Source organism: Coloeus monedula (assembly GCF_965178545.1).
Source record: "Coloeus monedula genome assembly, chromosome: 5".
Taxonomy (NCBI): Eukaryota; Metazoa; Chordata; class Aves; order Passeriformes; family Corvidae; genus Coloeus; species Coloeus monedula.
The window spans coordinates 25,382,410-25,405,001 of NC_138785.1; the positions used below are offsets into that span (position 1 = coordinate 25,382,410).

Sequence of the window (22,592 nt, forward strand, 5' to 3'; positions counted from 1 at the left end):
CTTTATTTCCACCATAATCACCAAATGCCCCCAGTCATTAGAGTCAATCCACTCAACCAAAGCTGAAGGACAGAAGAGAGAGGGTACAATGATGGCAGCACATGGAAAGGGAAGTGAATAGCAGGGTGTGGATGGACAAGATGAAAGACATCATAGTTGACACAGTAATCAACATAAATGAGAATTTAGGTGTCCAGCTCCAGAAATAATCACTGGACTGCATTTCTCTAAGAACAGTCCTGAGAAACTTAAATGTTGCAAACACCATGGCTGCCACTCTGTGGTCCATCAGTGTTAGCAAGGAGTGCTGACCAGTGGGGGCAGAGTCACAGAGTGACAACCAGTTGTCTCCCAATGTCCACACCACAAACATTTTACAGTGTTTTATTTCGGACCGGTTGCAGTCTGGTCCTGTCAGCAGAATGCATGTCAGTGGTTGGAGAATGCTGAATGTGTTTCTGAAAAATATCTGGTTTAGTTTCATCTGAAAATGATCCACCTTGTATGCCCGCATGCCACTCCAAAATGTGAAGCAAGACAAAGTCAGTAAAGACAATTGGGATACTGGCTTCACAAATAGCAGTGTAAATGCACCGTACATGTTGGCTGATGCTCAGTGCAAAATTACTTTCCAGTGTTTTCTCTTAATGTGTGTGACCATCACTACTGAAATTGATAACAACACATTAAGACACCTTTGTTCTGAAGGCTATTTCTGGAAAAAAAAAATAAAGAAGGGAAAACAGCAGAATCAGCAAAGGAGTACAAAATAATTTTCACAATAAGTACACACTGTCACACCCCAAAGAGAGTTTGGCTACAAAGAACACCTGGCAAAGCAAATGCAGTGATTTTTCACTAACCCCAGAGTGCAAAATATGAGCAGATGTAAAGAAAAAAGCCATACCAGCTGTCAAGAAACGATAATTTACAGCAAGATAGGGTGTCTACAGCCCTCACTCTTCTAGGAAATATAGGAAATAAAAATGGCATTTAAAAATCAAAAACTGATATTCTGCCTGAGGGTCAGACTCTTTCTGTGCAGAGAAAGACAAGTTAATTGTTTAAGGTTCAGTCAGAAAAGGAGCCAGATTCTCAATGCAGAAATAGATGTGACTTTGATAGGAAACTGTCAATACATAAAAAGGATCATTCATATCCTGGGATAGCTGAATGCTTAGAAAAGCAGATCAGTGTTTCATAGGGCATAAATTTCTCTATAGATTCTCTCCTGAAAAAGTATCCAGGTTTGATAGCCAGGACAGGCAGGATTAAAAGCCAAGTCTCCTAAGTCACACTTCACCTCCCCATCACTTATACCTGGACAAAATGTTGAGTTCCTTTATGGATGCTTTCCTTCCACTCTGCTCAGTCCTAAATGCACAAATCCAAAATTTCTGTTGTCAGAACTAGGCTTTGGAGGTACTGCAAAGAGAAGCCAGAGGCCAGAACAAGTAAACTCTGAAGATTTAACAAAAAGTTTGTTAATCCAAGATGGTTGTTAATGATTTACTGCTTGGTGTGGTAATTCATGCTGTTTAGGTTACGTGAACACAGATAAGTCTTGCTACCCTTTGCAATGCATCAGCAATATTTTTGATTCTGTAAAATAAATAAAATCAAGTTTTTAATGCCAATTCAAACATGCCAAGTAAAATGTGGTATTAGGAAATACCTAGAATTATTCTCCTTCCATATTGTTGTTATTACTATTTAGCACATTAAATCTAAATTGCTCTCCACAGAGGATTTAAAAACCTATTGTAAAATGTATCTCACTTCACAAGCAGAGACAGAAACTGAAAAAAGAAAGCTTGGGATTGCAGCCCCCTGCAAACCAGCTTACTCATCCTTCATTGAAGCATTACATAACTTGAGCTGTTGCTGCAGCAACTTTCCCCAGTCCCTGAACAGAGCCACAAAGGTGCTGCCATAATACAGATAAGCAGTTTCCCTGTCTTTTTACATGGAACACACAGTCAGTTAAAAACCAAAGACAGTTTGAAGGGAAATATTAATTTAATTGTTTTAACATTACTGGGAAATATTGATGTATGTAATGAAACGTTTAGTTTTCAATAGTCTTTGGTGTTAGAGGCAAAGGGAATGGCCAGATGAGGAATGTCTTCTTTTAATCACCACAATATAAATATCAAGTAATATGGAGAGAATTGGATTGTGTGAAGGTAATAAGTATTTACAATACTCTGAAATCATTACTGTACATATGTATCTTGCCAAATTTCCTAAAGCAAGGGTACACTACTTTTTCCTCCAGAAGAGCCTGAAAATGTACATACCTGTGAATGTTCAAACACGTGTTTGGAACCTGGTTTGGTTCCTCTTCTCAACAAAGTTCTTAACATTGGTAGATTGTATTTGTGACTCTCCTGCCTAGGACTCCATCCAAAGTCTAGCTGGAAATCCTCATGTCCCAGATTTTCAAAGGTGAAATCTGCCATGGGCCTTCCTATTTGCTGGTTGCACTCTTGTCTTTAAGTCCATGCAGGTGCAGTTCACCTTGGACTCCATCCTACCCACATTAGGTGCAGACCAAAAACATTTTCTACATAAGAAAGACTGCAGTCATCATAATTGGTATTTCAATACCTTTTGGTAGTAACTGTGATAAACATGCATTTACATGAAATTGCATTAATATCAGGACATACATTTGTATCAAAACTGAGGGCAGGATTTTAGCAACAAAACTGATATCCTGCAATGCTGCAGCAGTGACCAGCTGCTAGCTGACACTTTGGGCCTCTCCTTGCAAGCCATGGCTTCTACTGTTGTCAGAAGTCACAGGCACTCTCTTCCATGCCTCCTCACATCCTGAGGTCCTAAATACTACTCTGAATAGTTGCCTCTAAAACGTGTTTTAAGCAGACATAAGATACACAACCAAAAAGTCTGCTTATTCTCGCTTGGTTCTTAAGCATTTTTCAGGGATCAGCATATCTGAAAGGTAGTGACAAGTAAATGCATGACTTTATTTTCAGGTTTTGTCATGTCAGCTCTGTATGGAAAAATTTTCTTTTTAAAACATCCTCAGACAAGAACATGTGGTTCTTTCATTGTTTAATATTACATTTTAATTCAATTTAGAGGAATCTGCACGGGGTTAATAACTGCTCAGTATGAGTTTAATCTGGGATCTCTTTATTCAATTTTATGCAGAAAAAGACTTGATGCAGATGGGTAACAATAAACCTGATGGCAAAAAACCAGATTACTTTTTCTGTCTCGTGTGCTTCTCATGGAAGTGACATGCTTGATGTGCCAGGTCACATGGGAACAGCACATGATGCACCCTGTGTGTCACACGGCACAGGGAAGGCTGAGTGGCTGCTCTATTTCACAGCAAGCAGTGAAAGCATCCTTTCCAAGAATGTTTGCATGTTGGGAGCTTCTTGATAGCTGTTCTGAAAAGCTGATGAGATATGTGTTTCAATTGCCTGTCAGATGGATCCCATCAGTACTGCACCATATTCTGAAGCTGCAGTTCAGTCCAATGAAAACCCCACATATAATTACTTCTGTACAAAGCAAAATGGCTTTTAATATCCTTAGACAATGCAGTCATGCACTGAGCCAAAGCACTCACTTTCCAGTGAAATTAGCATATTTGAGCCTCTATTTTCTTCACAGTGTCAAACACAGATTTAAAGATGAAAACAAAGACAAGAAAAACAAAAAGAAAAAATCCTAGTCTGTATGTGTATATATTTGCCCATCTTAACACAATCTGCAACAACTACAAATAATCTTCATTTTGCAGTTTATTCTTTCGTGGATGCAATTTTACAGGCTAGAACAATTATGAAATAAATTTGCTTATTGTGTATTCCATCAGAGTACCAGTTTTAGAATGCGATATACATTTCTATGCATTTATCAATGATTGCTTATTTAGTCAGGGAGGGGAGAAGAGGTAAAACCAAATATTTTGTAACAGGCTGATCTTTGAGTTTAGTTAGGGTGGAGGGTCATAATCCAGCAAGTATGATGTACTTGGTGAAGGGGAGACCTGTACTTGAAGCCATTTGCTTCAGTATTTCAGCACTCACACTACATTTATCTATTAATAATACTCAAACTACTTTACTGGATAGCCAAAGCTGTATGTGTGGATAAATAAATAGCTGAATTAAAAAATTAACAGACAATTATTACATTATAGTGAGTATTTTCAACGTACTGCTTTACAGATATTTACTACATAAACTATTGGAAGTGTCAAAAGATAAGAGGTATTTTGGTGATAGGAAAGATTTCGAAATTACAATATCACAAAGCATTAGAGGATCAAAGGGGTGATTTTACTGCTTAAAAACAGATTTTAGAGGACTTTATAAAGTAAGTCTGACTTTGTAAGAAGTTACTTGTATATAAATTCAGTGTATAATTTAATATATGAATTTGAACATGAGATCACTCAGTAAATTCTTGACAGAAGTCACACTATGCTTGTTTTTTACAATCTGCCAATGACTATAAATTAATATGAAACTAATTATGCTACTGCAGTGCTTGGGAGATATTAATTCAACTCACATATTTTCCAGAATCTCCTACTGACACTGAGAAAATCACTTGATTTCTCTCTTGTTCAGCTCATGTCTCCAAATTATCACAGAGATGCCTCTTTCTTTGTACCTCTGAAGTACTTTGCACATAAGGACTTCCAAGCAACTAGTGTAAAAAAAATTACTCATCTAGAATCTAGACTATTCCAACTTCACCAGTAAAAAAACTGCAGGGACTGAATAAGTCTACTCCTGGAAGAATGAATCACTGCTTCTTCCTGAGAGGAAGCTGCCAACAGCTCTTGCGGGGGACACACACCAACAACACACACTTTACTCTGATGTCTGCTAAAGAAATCTCCTCTAGACTGTACTCACTTGGCTAGCAACTGACTCACTGAGATCATAGAATATTTTGGGTTGGGAGGGACTTTTAAAGGTCTTGCAGTCCAACCCCCCTGCAATGAGCAGGGACGTCTTCAACTAGATCAGGTAGTGCACACCCCTGTCCAACCTGGCCTTGAATGTTTCCAGGGATTATGCATCTCCCACCTCTCGGGGCAACCTGTTCCAGTGTTTCACCACCCTCATTGTAACAACCTTCTTTCTTTTATCTAATCCAAATTGACCCTTCCTCTGTTTAAAACCATTACCCCTTGTCATATCACAACAGGCCTTACTAAAAGGTTTGTCCCTGCCTTTCTTATAGGCCCCCTGAAGTACTGAAAGGCTGCATTAAGTTCTCCCTCAGAGCCCTCTCCTCTCCAGGCTGAACAATCTCAGCTCTCTCACCCTTTCCTCATAGAAGAGGTCCCGTAATCATCCCTCCATCCCTAACATGATCTTGGTGTCCCTCCTCTGCACTCGCTCTAACAGGTTCATGTCCTTCCTGTGCTGGGGACTCTCAGAGCTGGATGCAGCATTGCAGGTGGGGTCTCACAAGGGCAGAGTAGAAGGGTGGAATAGTCTCGCTTGTCCTGCTGGCCACGCTGCTTTTAACGTAGTCCAGGATACATTTGGCTTTCTGGGTGGCAAGTGCCCATTGCTGGTGAGACAACTTCTACACCACGGCACCTCATCTATGCTAAGTGTAATGATCAAAATATCCCAGCCAGTGACCGTGGCCAAATGCCTCGTGAATTACAGATGACTCAAAGCTTTGGTGGCCTCTGACATCGTGGAGCATGTGAAATCCCTGACACAGCTGCATGACCTGGCTCAGAAAGAGAAATGCCTTAGTGTGGTTCCACTGATTTCTCACTAAGTGTTCCCAGATGGTAGCAGATGGCTTTTCCTTCAGTTAAGGGTTCCCAGATGCAATGTGTAACAGCACTCCATGCCAACCACCTCTCCTACCCAACATCTGTGCAGATGTGTGGGAATGATTACAATGCAGTATATGGACTGCAGTTATTAATATCAATGCTACTTTATCTTTTCCTTCAGTCTAGGAACTACAACTGCCCTCTGACACATCTATTATTGAGAACATATTGAGATAGATGAAAACCAGCTTGAGGAAGTTCAAGTCCAAACATACAGACATGACTTAGAGGAGAAAGCCTTTGGAGGACACAGTGAATCAAAGAATGAATGTATGGGTTTCTGGGATAGATTGGAGGAGTCAATGAAATAAAGAAGCTCATTTTGATCAGCAGCATTCCCAGAACGACTATAAGTTTGCAGGAGTCAAACCCCAGCACTCTTCTGCCCCTTCTATTTTTGCCACATGTGCCTTGCCCCCATGATGCCATTGAGTATAGGATGTGGCCATGTTGAATCATTCCCCTGCTTGGGAATCCTACACCTTGAGAAGCCCCAACCGAGTGTATTGGTAGTACTCACATCCCTTGGTCAACACAAATGTCTGAAAGAGATTTGTCTTGGAGCAATTATTGTGATATTCTACCTTTGGGATGAAACATATTTTGTTGTCAGGCCTTAGGAAGACTGGAATTATTCAGCCTTTATGGGGTAACAGTCACTTTTGACAATTTGCCCATTTTACCATGGATCACCACTTTTCACAGAGCCTGCCATTTCTCTCATGAAACATAAACCCAGGCAAAACTTGAACCCTCGCTCCTTCCCCATCTTTCCAGGCCTTGTGTGTGTGTATAACCTCGAGAAAGAAATGCTCCTTCTCTACGGATTATCTCCGAGCCACTTAAGGCCGCTCGGAGGCAGGACGCAGCCATCAGCGGGTTCGGCTCCAGGGGCACCGGCCGCCCGCCCCCGCCGGTGGGAGGAGCGCCGAGCGGCCCCGACCCGCGGGCGGCCGGGATCGCGGGCGGCCGGGCGGGCGGAGCCACCGCGCCAGCGGCCAGCTGCGGGATGTCGCACGCGTCCCCTGTCGCCCGGCCCAGCAAGGCCAGCAACCCCCGCGCCTTCTTCGATGTGGACATCGGGGGCGAGCGAGGTGGGGAGGGGGCGCGACGGGACCCGGGCGAACTCCCCGGGCCGGGGCGCGCTGTGCGGACCGCGCGGGGCCCGGGCCGGGCTGCAGGAGCGGCGGGAGCGGCTCCGGGCCGGGCCGCAGCGTTCAGGACATGGGGGGACCCCGGGCCGGACCGGGCCGGGCGCTGCCCCCGCGGGCTGCGAGCGCACAGCCCCGGCACCGGGAGGAGGAGGAGGGCGGCCCCGCCGCGAACGGGCCTCCCCGCCCGAGCGAGCAGGCCCGAGGAGCACGGAGAGAAAGGCAACATGGCAGCACAGGCGCCCGGCCGGGGGTGCCGGGGGCGATGCCGGGGGCGATGCCGGGGGTCGGGGCGCACCCGCCGCCGCTGAGCCGGTGCCGCGCGTTCCCATGGCAGCCGCCCCCGCCCGTCCTCGCCTCCCGGAGCTGCCCGCGCGTGCGGCCGCTCCCGCGCCGCCTTCCACGTGCCGCGCTGTGCCGAGCGCGGCCTCGCTCGGAGCCAGCCCCCGAGCGCCGGCCCTGGGCCCCCGCCGTGGCCGGGACACCTGCCGCAGCACCGCGAGCCTTGCGTGGCTGCCCGCCCGGCCGCGGGGGGCTGCGGGGTGAGAGCTCGGGGAAGCTGGCAGCCCTGGTTCTCCTGGCAGCGCCAGTGCTGCCAGAGGTCATTCCAAAATCTGGGCAAACGGTCAAAATGGAAATAAGGAAACAACAGCAAGTTAGCTGGGGTACTGCTTGAAAGCGTAGGTTTAAAAAATTTGCGTGGATAGAGACTGCTTAAATCTTGTCAGGATATTGCCTTTCATTTATTCATTCTGTTACTCAGAAGAATAAAAGAAGAAAGTCTGTGAGATGATTTGCCTACTATTGACTTCAGTTGTCTAATTTGTTTTCATTCCTGTATTAATTAGAATCAATATATTTACATTTAGCTTCCGGTAGAGTGAAGTTATGTTAATTAATTGACTGTGAGGCTGATGAGAAAACAGGAGCATCAACTGATGGCGGCTGCTAGGAGTGAGAAATAACTCTGTGAGAAGCCAGTTTATGAAGGAGTGACAATTCGACACAGAATGCATTTATTGGCTATTACAGGATCTGCTAGCTACTCAGGTTTAATTTCCTTCACTTAAAACATGGACAGCTTTGGATTTAACAATTGCTTGTGCTGTCTCTAACTGTAAATAGCCATTATTCACGTGCATATTAAGTACCACTGTGTCTTAGTAAAATTCAGGTTTAAGAGAGTGAAGAGTCAGGTGTGTGTTTGGCATAAGCTTTTTTTTTGGATTAAAAGTCTCCACAAAGCAGTGGTTTTATATTGTATCTACTTTTGATTGAACAAACTACATCTATATTAAAATTGACATAAAATAAGTGTGCACATTAAAATACATAATTTGGGTTTAATATATGTGTGCGTGATTTTCCACACAGGTTTTTTTGGCAGAAAATGCGTTTGGCATTTTCATTAGGTTTTGGCGGAATCTGTCTTTATTCCCCCTACATTATTCTTGAGAGGGGAATTTGTTGTTGGAAATAACCTTGCTAAAAACCCAATGGAACTCTGCCAGCAATTGCCATGGAGCAACCCCAAAATGGAAATTGAGTAGTAATCTAAATAATAATAACCATAAAGCTTGAAACATTAATTTCTTTGGATATAAAATGCTCAGTACATCGCCATGCCAAGGACAAGACTTAAAAATGTCTCATTCTCTTTGTCATTTCAGTTGGACGTATTGTCTTTGAATTATTTGCTGACGTTGTACCTAAAACTGCTGAGAATTTCCGTGCGTTATGTACAGGAGAAAAAGGAATAGGGCCTACCACTGGAAAACCTCTGCATTACAAAGGATGTCCTTTCCACAGAAGTAAGTTCTATGAATTTCTCTGTTTTCCTATTGGTAACTAAAGTCGTCTGCCATGAGTATTTGAAATAATATTAAATAATATTTCAAGTACTTGTTAAATAACTTTACTGAAGGTGAGTTTTTGACTTTTTGATCCTCCTAATGACTTTGGTTCTTACCATGCATTGATAGTAGTAAATCATAAATTTACTAGTAATTTTGCAAAACTAGTTTACTCTGAGTTGTAAACAGGTTGAAATGAATTTCAGGTAAAGGTTTAAGTATCAAGTGATATCCACATAACTGAAAAGGAGTACTTAAGGGACACTTGGTAAATAAAAGATGGATTTTGGTCCCATTTAGGTGCTGGTGACAAGTATTACTCTTCATCTTGGAATTGTTTTTTTTTTTCTTGTGCCTTCTGTGCCTTGCTGATACATTTTATAACTATTTTATTTTACAGTTATTAAGCAATTTATGGTCCAGGGTGGAGACTTCTCAAACCAAAATGGCACAGGTGGAGAAAGTATATACGGTGAAAAATTTGAAGATGAAAACTTTCATTATAAGGTACTCTATTGTAAACACTAATTCTATTCAGTTTGTGAAGTTTCAGTGATGTTACTCCTGCTGCAGTAATAACAATTCTCAGCATTGGCACTAGCCATTTTCATATGTTACGTGTGATAGCATATGAGGGGACTCCTTAACAACACTGACTAAAAAACTTACAGACATCAACTATCCCATGGTTAAAGCAAAGCCCTGGTTGCAGTTGTACCTGCCCCCAAGAGTATTGTAGGAAAAAAAAAATACAGCAATCTCCACTAATCAGACATCAAAATCCTTTACCAAGTTCACAGAATCACAGAGTCAATTAGGGTGGAAAACACATTCAGCATCAATGAGTCCAACCCTTGACCAAGCACCACCTTGTCAACTGGAGTATACCACTAAGTGCCACATACAGTCATGTCTTGAACACCTCCAGGGATGATAACTCCACCGCTTCCCTGGGCAGCCCATTACAATGTTTAACAACCCTTTCTGTCAAGAAATTCCTCCCAACGTCCAACCTTAACCTTCCGTGGTGCAACTTGAGGCCATTTCCTCTTATTCTATTGCTGATTGCCTGGGAGAACAGGCCCGCCCCAGCCGTGCTTTCAGATAGTTGTAGAGAGTGATTAAGGTCACCCCCAAACCTCTTTTTTCCAGGCTAAACAACCCCAGCTCCCTCAGCCACTCCTCATAGGACTTAAGTTTGGAGCAATAGTTGGAAATACGACTCCAGTATTCATAATAAAGATAATTCCAGTTGTGTTCTCTGAAGTCTGACACTCTGGTGGTGCCCACAGCAGTGCCGCTAACAGTATCTCTTCATTGGTACTTGTCACAGGATCTCTACCTCCCTGAAGATGACTTAGTGTCACTAGTTTTTTTTGTTCTTTGAGATCTGGAGGTAATTATGAATATGATGCAAGTGATTCCCATTTCTGTACTTCTTTGACTTCTCAGCTATAACAAATGTTGCCAAAGTGCCAGAGATGAGTTGAAGAACCCATTTGGATCCCATACAGAGTCTGAGAGCTTGATTCCTGTTTGTTGCAGTGGGGATACTGCAACATGCATATATCAAACCAGGAGTCCTGTGGAAAGGAAATATATATAGACAGACAGATTCTTGGTAGATGTTTCAGAGATGTTTATTTCTCCAGCCGCATGGCCGGGGCTCTGCCCAGGAACTGTTCCAGTCTTGGACCAAGGGTCCTTCTGCCCGCGCAGGGAACACAAACCAACCAAAGGGAACGAGGCTGAGCAGGGGCAGGCAAACCCCGTGCCTGTGCCCTCAGGGCCCCTCTGCCAGGGCTACACGGCAGGGGAGGGACCCCAACACCTGTTACCTATTTGCCAAGTATGTTAGGATTTGACTGGGAGTTAAAATGCCTCTATTATGTAGAAATTCACTGGCTCTTGCACTTACTCCAGCAGCCCTGCAAAGCGTTCTCTGTCTTGTAAAACAAAGAGTTGTTTTTGTTGATGTTTGAGGACACTGGAACTGTTTGTTCTTCTATTGGTTGCATGGACTGTTGCAAATTGCAGTAAACTGCAAAACTTGTGTCAGTAGTCAGCTTATCTCAGATCAATCCCACTAGGCTTTTCTTGATGTCACTTCTCCAGCTCATGGCTCTGCTGTTGTGGAACACCCAACTTACACAATCCCCAAGCGCTGTTACTATGGCACAGTTTTGCAAGCCTTGGATCTATCAGAGAATCTGATTTTGTCCAGATTTGTTTGCTTGCTTTATAACCTTACAGAATGACAGCAGAAACCATCATGGGAAAGACACTCCATCTATCTGCAGTGTTTTCCAAAACACTCACAGCAAGAAAATGCATGAGTGACAACAGTTTTCTTTATAAAGAGAGACTTCCATAATTTGGGACTAATGTTGAGACTTGGTCCCAGACGAAAGGAGGTTGTGTATAAATGTGAAGACTGAAGGCACCAGACTGCTCTCTATAACTTTCCAACTTCTGTCCCCTCACATCTTTACAGACAAAAGTAAACCTGCAGGCAGGTTTATAAGGCAACACCAGAACTCACTGTTACTTATTTTTTTGTTTACAATCCATTGCTGCCTAGCATTTGCTGTAACTGGGGAGAGAGGGGGGCAAAAACGTAAGATTTACAGCCCTTGGGCAGTGAAGCAGTGACCAGCCTCAAATGGTATTTGCAAAAATCTGCTATGGGACAACCCTTCTGCTTAACTTGTTTGCCAGCAACTACAGTGCAAAATGTCAGTTACTTGTTTTGGAGGCTGCAATCCTACCAGCTGCCTTCTCTTGCTCTGGAACACAGGCTCCTCCATTATGTGCCATCTCTGACTCCCAGGGTGAGTTTCAAGGTTAGAACAGACAAAGCCAAGATTCCAGTAGCTTTCTGTTGGCTGGGTGTGATTCTGGGTCTCAGGTGTAGAACCTTTTCCCAGAGTTCCTAAACCAAATCCTGACTCAAAGATTCAGACTTACTGTGCCTTATGACCAGATGAACAGTTCAGGCATGGAGTTCTCCCTACCACCATGGAAATCCAAACACTGTGTGGGAAAACAATTTTCAAAACAGGTTCCTTGAACTGGTAGAGAACGTAGGGAAAAACCAGATGCTTAAAGATTGTCTCAGATTGTTATCTCAAACTAATCAACCTCCCATTGAGCTCTGAGATCTGTTTCTATGTCCTCTGTGCTATCATAATTTATTTCCCCCCTCCTCCCCACAGCATCAAGTTTCTTAGCAATACCACAGCATGAATGCTTTAGATATGTACCAGTGTCTTGGTATAACATCCTGACTTACATTAAATGGAGTTCCTTGCACTTAATAACCAGATCAGCTTGGGGAGAATAATACCTTCATGGCTGGGTCACACCAGTTAAACAAGACATTCACAATACATACAAAGACCAGATTTTTGCAGTACAGGTGAAAACAAAATAATCTATGTGATGGGACAAGAAAAGTCTTCATTCAAAAAAGGAAAAAGTACTTGCAAGAAACAAGATAAACAGTATCTTCTTACACTGAGCTGTTTTTTTTTTTTAGTCTGTGGCATAGTGGCTTAAGTGGCAAAATAATTAGGTGGTTAAAAATCCAAACAGATTGAAAACTGTGTCTCTAAGAAAGTGAAGAAGATAAAAAAAATGCCCAACCAAAACCACCAACCCATAGATAATAAAGGACCACAGTCCTCTAAACTCCACAGTTCTACACCATACTTTGTGTGAGTAGCCCTTATAAAATTAACGTAACATACCCATCTTAGCTGTATAACACTGAAGTTGGTTTCAGGGGTGGTTAGCCTCATTTCTTAAGGCTAGTGGTCTTAAATAATTCAGTGAGGAGTTTCACATGTTTCTCAGGTGATCTGCCTAAACTCAGCAGCTGTGCAGGGGATGGAGTGTAGAAGCAGCAGACAGGTGTTACAGCATTAAGTCACACATGTGGCTGTGTTTGCTGGATCGGTAGGGAGCAAGTAAAGACCCAGTGCTGAGCATTTGCCCTCTTCAGTCACAGGAGGTAATATTACTTGCCAGCTGTATGTACCTGTCTGGTTTACCAAGTTGTTATGGCTGTCCTGGCTATGTTTATGAACAGCCTTACAGAATCTTCCATATGATTTTATAACAGACGTTTTAAATGTTGATGGTGCTTTTCTTTTTCCCCCAATGCAGCATGATAAACCAGGTCTGCTGAGCATGGCAAATGCAGGACCTGGTACTAATGGCTCTCAGTTCTTTATTACAACGGTGCCTACTTCTCACCTGGATGGGAAACATGTGGTGTTTGGCCAAGTGATCAAAGGAATGGGTGTAGTTAAAATACTAGAAAACGTTGAAGTAAAAGGAGAAAATCCTGCTAAGGTAAGCAAAATGCAAAGCACTGAGACATGTTTATTATTTCATTATATGATGCATAATAATTTCTTTTAAATGCTTGGTGTAATATTTAGAACAATTAAGTGTTAGCCAGTTATTTTACTAACTGGTAATTTCCATTTTACTGTCCTTGTTAAGAGGCTTTTGTTCTTGCACTGTACATTTCTCTTGTACAAACCATTTATTGTTCAACACAGCTGCGAGGGTGGAAGCCTTTGCTAGAAGTGTAGGATGGGTGATGAAATTAAAAGGTGGAATTCACAATCCCACCTAAATGATACGTAATTCTTGTAATTTTTATGTCAGAAGTCATGTTTCTGAAAAAGCAGTTGGTGTGTAGGTCATACCAGTTTGTGGGTGTTTGACAAATTAATACCTCTGTAACTTTAAAAGACTTGGCAGTTGAAGAAAAACCATATTCTCTAATATAGTAGAACTTCCATGTCTTGTGTTTTGCTGCACTTCAGCTTGCTGCCAGTTCCTCTTCCAGCCTCTCTGGGAAGCGTGGGTATGGTGTTTTTGGAATGCTGCTCCTCTGAACGCGACACTTTGTGTGATAAAAACCTTTTGATGAGGACAGGCTAATGATGTGATGGGTTTCTGAAATAAATGCACCCAAACAACAGATGAAAAAGCCTTTTTATGGAATTTCAAAAATTTCAAAGAGCACTTGGAAGTTACGGGTTTTTTAAAAAATTGTCTTAATAAGCAATACTGCTATTTACACTTGATTTTTTCAGTTATGTGTCATCGCCGAATGTGGAGAGCTAAAGGAAGGAGATGATTGGGGAATTATTCCCCAGGATGGATCTGGAGATGCTCATCCAGATTTTCCTGAAGATTCAGATATAGACTTGAAAGATGTAAGTATTTTTCTTCTTAGGTTTTTTACAGATTGCAAAACCTGTAGGTAGTCTGAGTTAGATGGTGGCTGTGATGATGTTCATTAAACTTTTTTCTTAAGAATGGATCAAGGTCCTGATTAAATGGTGACATTCTATTTTAAGAAAGAGAAGGCTGTGGGAAGGGATTGTTATGTCTTTTTTTTCAGTGCTAATTGCAGTCAGTGTTTTTTCCCCAGTAACTAAAACCTCAATTACTTACAATTGTCACACTTATTTTCTGTTCTTGGCTTCTTTTTACTTTTGTTTGTGCTTTAGTGTCAAATTGCAATTACTAGAACTCCAACCTGCAGATGACTAACTTAATGTTGTTACCTACACACTTTTTCTGTGCCATTTTTTAAATATCCACTCTTTAACAAACTCTGCCCCACTGATTAGAAATAAAGGATCAGCCTTTTAAAAAGATTTTTACTACATCAGAGCTGCCTGTTCTCAATTCCCAGCAGCGTTTACTTTTTAGATTGTTCAAGCTGAAGGAAGATCTGTTGTTGGGAGTTAGGGAGAGGACTGGTGAAAGCAGCTCATCTGCAGGTTTTTACTTTCTCATGAAGGTGAACTAGAGAAACTCTGTAAATCAAACAGTGATTTGTGAGAGGGGGAAGAAAAGGGGGATGCATGTGTAGATTCCAAATAGAGAATTAGAATAGTAAAAATCCATTTGAGCTAGAAAATAAACTCCTTGGCTATTGAGAAGCACTTTGACTTACAAAATGTTTTTGGATAGCATTTCATGTGGTGCAGAATTGAAGTTGGCAGGTGCCTGTGTCCTTTAACTTAAAACTTGTTCATATAAACCAGCTGCAGAAACCATGGTGAGATTGGTCTCACGCTGATCAGTTTTTTTCAAGGTTACTAATTCTAGTAGGGTAGAAGGGTAAACGGATAGTATTACAAATGGCAACATATATATATTTGACAGAGCTTAACACAGCTGTGGTATAGACAGCAGTAATTATAAACTATTGCCACTGGAAAAGTAACTTGAAATGTATACGATTCTGGAAATGGAAATGATGGATTTGGTAAAGACAGGCACTTGTTCCTTTTCTCCTTCCATTTGTATTTTAAATGTTCAGAGAGAAGGACAATGGTGTTGATATGACTTCCAGTTTGAGAGTGTGCAGAGTTCACATGAGTGGTACTGTTTAGAGAAGCAGAAGACAACATTTAATCAGGAATAAGACAGTCTTGGTTTGTAGGAACCCAGAGTGCTGAGAATATTTCTCTGCCTGTTCTGAAGGGTTTTTACCCCCCTGAGCAACACTGTTTTAATCTCCAACCTTGGAAAAAACTGCCTATGATCAGACAAGGACTAGAAAATACAGTGGTGTGAATTAGGTGATAGACTACTATGTAAAATTGTCACAGGGTAAAAATTTAGAGGTTTTGGGCTTCTCTTTGTAGTAAATAGATAAGAGCAAAAAATATCAAAATGGAGGATTGCTGTTGTTCTCCAAACCTTCTTCTTCTACTACTCCATATTCTGCAGTAAAAGTAATTTGGGATGATTGGACAAAGAATTCCGCAGTTCCTAGTCGTGTTACTGAATAATTGGTAGGAAAGTGAAAATAATACGTTTTTAGTAACCATTGGTTAAATTATCTTTAAAAGGCTGTGTCAATCTTGATAATGGGACTTCTCTCCTGCTTTCTATGCTCTATGTTATGCCTGGGTCATGCTAGTGGCTCTGTTCCTCTGCTAAGACTTAATGAACAACTATCTGGCAGCACTGCAACTCCAGGAAAAGTCTAGGTTTATTCTTTGAAACTCCTTGCAAGGACTTTTGAAATATTCTCTCCCATCAGGAGGGATTTGATTTACAGCACGGTTCAGTGTCATTGGATGAATACTTTGATTGTTAACATATCTCCTTTTCTTTGAATAATGGTCAACACCTTTATATATAGCCCTGTGTGGGTAACAGCATTTAAGGGAAAGAGCTGGACTGCTATGTCTTCTCTAGTACTTTCTCACCTTTTATACTGTAGAAAACTCACTAGGAATTTCATCTTTCAGACATTTGTGTTACATAAAGTAGAGAATATCACAGAAGTGGTTTGAAGGTAGTATTTTGTCTAAAATTGGAGTATTTCTATTCTGAGATTTTATAAACCTTGAAGGAGTATGGACCTGGGATTGTACTGTTAAACATTAGTTAATTCAAGACTTCTTTCGAAAATACATTCATACTTTATATTTCCCATCTATTTTATTAGGTTGACAAGATTGTGGCCATAGCAGAAGACACAAAGAATATAGGAAATACTTTCTTCAAATCGCAAAATTGGGCAATGGCAGCTAAAAAATATAGTAAAAGTTTACGGTAAGGCTCTCATCACTCAATCAGGTAGTTCCTGTAACCCAAATTAATACTGCTATTAAGCAATGATTTCTGCATTTAAAAGGTGCCTGGTGCAGTGCTCTTTCCTTTTTTAAACAAAGAGCCTTCTGAATCTGGAAAACATCTGGTTGATTTTTAGCTACTTAATCAAGTAGGTCTTCTACTCATTGCTAGGTAAGAGCTATAGGCAGGAAGTACTGCTTAGAGCTGACTAAATGGTCTTTTTATAATACTCTTGCTGTGCTGCTGCATACCTGGGAAGAAAAGCACAGTAGTATCCAGGGTAGTTAATGAACAGCAAGGGAGGGAACTACTTTTTTTATAAAAAAGTTTTATAATTTACAAAAAGCAACTCAGCTGAGTTTTTTAGCAGACTGGGTTTCAAATAAATGACATCTTTCTGAGGCATAAAATGAATCCTTTAATTGTAGATCTTAACCCAAGATGCAATGTGTCAACCTGCCCTCAAAAAGCCCATCATAGAAACAGAAACCCCAAAGTAAAAAGGATTCCTATGCAAACCTGCTAAAAATCATACATAAAAAAGGCTGGATTGGATCTTTAAGAATCGTTGTGTTGTAGCTGTCCATTTTCTCTCCCTATTCTTAGGTAAATGCCAGGAAGAGTTACACTATCCCTTAAAATTAGGTGTCTTGCTCACTTCTAAGCACACCCAGTGAAGGGTCTTCCTGTCTGAGCTTCTTTGGTGTTTATTTGCCCTTGTAGGTGGAAAGCATAGTAATTCTTCTAGACTAAACAAATCTGATCTTTCCAGCTCTTCCCAGTAGGCCATACTTGTATGGATGTGCCGTGTTACTGTATCTCAGAATCTAACACTTCATGTAGGATGGTGACCTTTAGCTGCACTTCACCAGAACTGATAGGAACTGATTAGCTCTTACCAGGGTATCCCATGGCTTACATACAGTTCCACCTGGCACACCATCTGACAATGCTTTTTCTTTTCACCTACAGTAACTATTACAATTTCTGTTCTTTTTCTTGTTCTGTTGCTTCTTAGCCTTTTTTTTTAAAAATATTTTATATATTAGAATTGACCCCTTTTTTATGTAAGAAAAATATGTTACTTCTTGCTATCTCCTGTGATACTCACTTCACTGATTTCTTTGACTTGAAAGCTCTAATTTTATTTCCAAAATGGTTGCAGTCTTTCATGTTTTGGTGTGATTTATAAATATTATACATGTGTTCCATTTGTTTTGAACATAATATAGATTTGGGTTATAACTCCCCTTACCTTTTTACTCTTTTTTCTTTTTCTTCTGGTTCTCATCTTTTGCATGATGCCCAGCAACTGGAACAAGCACTGGGACTGCATCTAATTTACTTTTTAAGTGTTGCTTATTACTGTGATCCAAAGGTTGTATACAAACAACAAAAAAGGGCATGCAAAAATTGAACTTAAATAAGCATGGATCTGCAAAGACTGCATTAATTCATGGCATGCTTAAATTGTGCAAGCACAATTTTTGTTTTTTAAATAAAACCCACAAAGGTTCTGTCAAACAGGCCCTTAAGGAGTTAAAACTTTTGTATCCACAGCAGACCTTTACCACTTGAAATAAAAACCAGACAGCATTAGCACATTGAAAATGAAGAAATTTGCTTTTGAAACAGATGCAGTAACTGTTGTGGCTCAGTCCTGAACTAGTGTCAGTTTTGAAGTTCAGGAAAAGTCATGAAGGAAGACAGTGGGAAGAAGGTGGTGTTACTAATGCTCATAAACCACACTCCTTTACAAAGGAAAGTTAGCTTCAGATTTTAGCCACAAATGCCTAAGCTAATTAAAAAGTCATTGAGGGAACTGAAGAAGAGATGAAGCTTCCTGTGAACGTGGAAGGTGCAGTGGTGGTGTTGATTTTTTGGCACTGATGAGCAACGTGTCTTTTGAGAATAAACTAAAATAAACTCTGTGGGATATGCCCAGCCACTGCCCTGGAGGGATGTCTGCTGAGATAAGAGATTTTGCAATCGCCCAGCAGGACTCCCTGGAAAGGACTTTTGAGTCATGGTGAAGGAAAGTAGACCCACAATCCTTTGGGAGACCCTATGCAGATCTTTCTGTAACCCATTGGTCTGTCCCAGACCCTCTGTAACCCATTGGTCCCCTTGCTGATCCCCTGTATCCCTATAAAAGAAGACCAGTTCGCCTCTGTAGGAGGAGAGCTCGTCCCTGGCCTTCCCTTCGCCGGAGGGAACCACCAATAAAGCTCCCTTCGTGCAGAACCAGCCACACGGGTCTGCTCGTCTCTCTCTCTGGTCTGGTTTGCCCTAGAGGCAGCCCTGCAGAGCTGAGCTGAAATCACGAGCTGATAATCACTAAAGAGCTGACAGCTTCTGCAAGGGCTCCTCTGCCAACAGCTGAGAAGAAGACACCAGACCCCAGGCAGGCGATTCCTTTCGGGACCATCTCCCCGGACCGGTCATCTCTTCCTGGGTCGCAGCCACGGACCCCATCACCAGCTGTAAAACTCTACTATTTTCCTGCAGTAGAATAGTAGTTTTGTCTAAGAAAAAGAATGTGCTAGTACAGTGGAGGACTGAGAGTTACAGGAAAATATTTCTTGGTGAGTTGATTGGTTTTTGTTAGGGTGGGTTTTATGTATTTAGTTTAATAAAGATTTGTAATAGTTGAATTGAAGCTACTTTAGAAGTAGTGTGGATAGGCCAGTTCACACGTATCTGTGGAGAGATAGCTAAGGGCAGGACAAAATGGAAGTTGCATCACTAATACATTGTGTGTGAATCTGTTTTTCTGCAGGTATGTAGAAGCTTCTGAAGCAGTGGCAGAGGAGGCAGACAAACCAAAGTTAAAGACTGTTGCTTTGACCTGTGTTCTAAACATCGGTGCTTGCAAACTAAAACTGTCAGATTGGCAGGGAGCCATTGAGAGCTGTTCAGAGGTAAATGTAATGTTGAGTATTTTGATCAAGAATTGGCCTGTATAGGACTACAAAGCTTTTTTAAAAGAGTCTTCTGACAGGCTTATGAAAGTAAACAAGTATAAAGTAAACAAGTAGAAGCTCATGGTGAAGTTAGTACTAACTTTCCAATATGTGGCTTTTAAAAAAGATTTTGAAATTGGAATGAATCATTACAAAACAAACAAACAAAAGAGGCCTATTGCTTACTGCCAGAAAAATGCACATCGTTGTCAGTTTGGTTTGCAGAGCTGCTTCTTACATTACAAAGAGTTAAACTGTGTTCAGTGAAAGAGGAACACTTTTCTCTGGAAGACTAGTATGAGCATAATATTTTACCTGCTTCTAGATTTGATGGCTTTGTATTTTATTCATGGCAGTGACTTCTAACTAAATAACTAACCTTCCCGGTAGGCTTAGTGGTGAAATAAAATGACTGAATAGGAAGAAAAAACCCAAGGTAATGACAGATACGGAAAAAAAGAAACCAGTAGAATTAAAGAGAAAAAAAGGAACCATAATGTGGGCATAGTGCAAATTTAGTAAATTTGTATTCAATTAATTCAATAAAACTCTAGTATTTTGAAGGAAACAGAGGAAGGAATGCTCTTATCTGTTAGCAAAGGATACTGAGCAGCATCTCCTAGGGCTTCATGCTGAAAGCAGGAGTCTCAGCTAATCTGTGTGTGAGGTCATTAGAAAGCTGGCTTGCTGTCTAGCCTGCTGATGGGGGAAAACTTTCATAAACCTATATTCAGAAATGGGAAATGAGGAAAGAAGAAAATAGGAAAACTGTGTAATGTGATACCTCTCACCTAGAAAACAGTAAAAACAGAAACAGAAGTGTTACAGGTGGAAATTACTACTACCACTAATAGTACTTGCCATTTTTTTTTAAGATTAAAGAACTGTTAGATAAAGGCAACTCCATAGCTATAATAGACTTCTGGAAGGTATTTAGCTTATGTCTCATAACTGTGTCAGTGCTTTAATCAGAACACCAGTTTCCTAAAATTAGCTAATGAAGTTCTAGGTAATTGTTAATGAGAAACTATATACTTTCACTTTTATGATTTCACAAGGCCCAAAGCAATTTAAATTAACAACCTGGGTACATGCATTGTTTGCTGTAAATAAGGAATTATGAACAGCTGTACCTGTTCAAACAGACCTTGCTTTGAAGTAGCTGTACACACAGTGGTAAAGGTAAAACCAAAGAATGCTGCCTCTCTGTATACAATCCAGACAATTAATTCTTGACACAGAAGAGGCTGAAGGCTTTATAGTAGAGGAGCACCCACAGTAATACTTCCTTCATATTAACAGCCAATACCCAAGTGATTTAAAAAATAAGGATGTGTTGTCTATTAATGATTTAAAGTTAATAAATTAAATTAACAAAGCAACAAATTGCTGTGAAGACATTTCCTCTAAACACTAAGAAACTATATTCTTTCAAATAATAAAGACACACTATAGAACTAACTGCAATAAAAGTGTCACCTTTGCAGGCAAGATAAGGTAACTGCTAGCTGACCAAATTATTTTATATATTCTGAAAAAAATAATCAAAGTAATCCAATAGTGGAATCCAATAGTGCCCAGCCACTGTATTTTGATATTGTCATATTAGAGCTGGCATATACACATTATTGAAAACATTCAGCTCAGAAAAGGCGTAATGACTGGAACTTGGCAAAGTTCCTGAAGCAGGATGAGATGGATTCCTTGCATGTATCTTTCTAGCCCACAGTGAAAACAACCTGCACAGGAAATCTCTGTGTTTTATTTATGATGCCATTTGAGGAGGTTTTGGTGCAAAGGAAGGAGCTGCAATAGAGAGTTGCACTGTGAGACTCAGGGTTAGGATAATTTGAACTGCAGCAACTCCTTAGCTTTGACAGCTATCTATACACACACACAGCTGTTTCATTTGGGCCTCGTGCATGCTCATCCTTCACAAAGACCACTTTTGGTGCAGTGGTACTGAAGCTGATTACTTGCTATTCAGTGTGCTGCATTATAGCATTCCTTTTTACACAGTTAATGTTTTGACAGCTTACCCTCAAACCAACTGTGAAGATTGTCTGCTGGTGTGAATTGTGCCATTTGTGGAGATGGGAGGCTGTGAAGTATAAGAAATGTTAATGTGACAATTTTATTAAATTTGCAGGCTCTTAAAATAGATCCAGCAAATACTAAAGCTCTCTACAGACGGGCTCAAGGATGGCAGGGAATAAAAGATCTCGATCAAGCACTGGTAATGATCACTTTTTTTCTCCTTTTAAATTTAAAATTCCATCAGATCATTAATTGCTATTTTTCTTTTATTTAAGGCTGATCTTAAAAAGGCTCATGAAATAGCCCCTGAAGACAAAGGTAAAATAAGCTGTTTCTTTTTAAATTCCCTTAAGAATTTAACAAAGTATCCAGGGTAGTGTTCAGTTGGAATTCAAACCAGTGTGCTGCCTAAAATGCTGGCTTCTTAAACACTGATGTTCTGAGCACAGAACCCACTGAGGTGGAAAACCTGATTTTATACAGCAGTGATAATTCTGCTGCACTGGAAAACCTGCTTATGTAGGTCAGCAGCATTCCTCTTGAACTATGTCTGTATCTCACAGGGCTCCTATTAGCTTAATTTCCTGGTCTACTTGGGTGAGGCTTTTAGCTCCTAAGTTCTGTGTTGGCACCAATACTATGCTTGCTACACACTCCTCTACGTGGTTACCTTACCAGGTGAGACACAGCAAGGGATCAAGCTTTTTGCTGCTAGTATCTGACCTAATCAAAGATTAAATGCAGTTTTATTAAATAACCTAGGTGAGTTCCAGCAGTGAGGTGGTGTTAGCCTATGAGACCTAATGTAAAGAGATTACTGTAACTCTGTCGTTTTCTTTTTGAGCAGCTATCCAGACAGAAACACTCAAAATCAAGCAGAAGATAAAAGCCCAAAAGGAGAAAGAGAAAGCAGCTTATGCTAAAATGTTTGCTTGATTTTTTTCCCTAAACATTTAAATCTATGCACTAACTCATGCAAAAGGATAAATGGAGCTGCTTCTTTCATTTGCCCTCTGCTGCAGTTTTCAGTGTTTACAACACAAAAGTCTAATAATAAAGACAAACTGTTCAAAGGTGATGTGGTTTTCTTTTTTTTTTTTAAGCTGTAGTAACT

The 22,592-nt window shown here is 40.8% G+C and overlaps 1 protein-coding gene across 1 annotated transcript; it reads left to right on the top strand.

The window, feature by feature from the left end:
- Positions 1 to 6,811: 6,811 nt before the first annotated feature.
- On the top strand, positions 6,812 to 22,556 carry PPID (peptidylprolyl isomerase D). Its single transcript, XM_082281861.1, has 10 exons — positions 6,812 to 6,948; positions 8,676 to 8,816; positions 9,259 to 9,365; positions 13,026 to 13,214; positions 13,970 to 14,092; positions 16,351 to 16,457; positions 19,258 to 19,399; positions 21,591 to 21,677; positions 21,754 to 21,796; positions 22,326 to 22,556. Exons 1-10 carry the CDS (start codon positions 6,864 to 6,866, stop codon positions 22,412 to 22,414), a joined length of 1,113 nt encoding a protein of 370 aa, XP_082137987.1. The 5' UTR covers positions 6,812 to 6,863; the 3' UTR covers positions 22,415 to 22,556.
- The last annotated feature ends 36 nt before the right edge of the window (positions 22,557 to 22,592 follow it).

Coding starts and splice junctions, on each gene's coding strand:
- PPID (XM_082281861.1), top strand. CDS start 6,864: ATGTCGCACGCGTCCCCTGTCGCCCGGCCCAGCAAGGCCAGCAACCCC. Junction 8,817..9,258: donor AGGATGTCCTTTCCACAGAA/GTAAGTTCTATG, acceptor TTTATTTTACAG/TTATTAAGCAATTTATGGTC. Junction 16,458..19,257: donor AAATATAGTAAAAGTTTACG/GTAAGGCTCTCA, acceptor GTTTTTCTGCAG/GTATGTAGAAGCTTCTGAAG.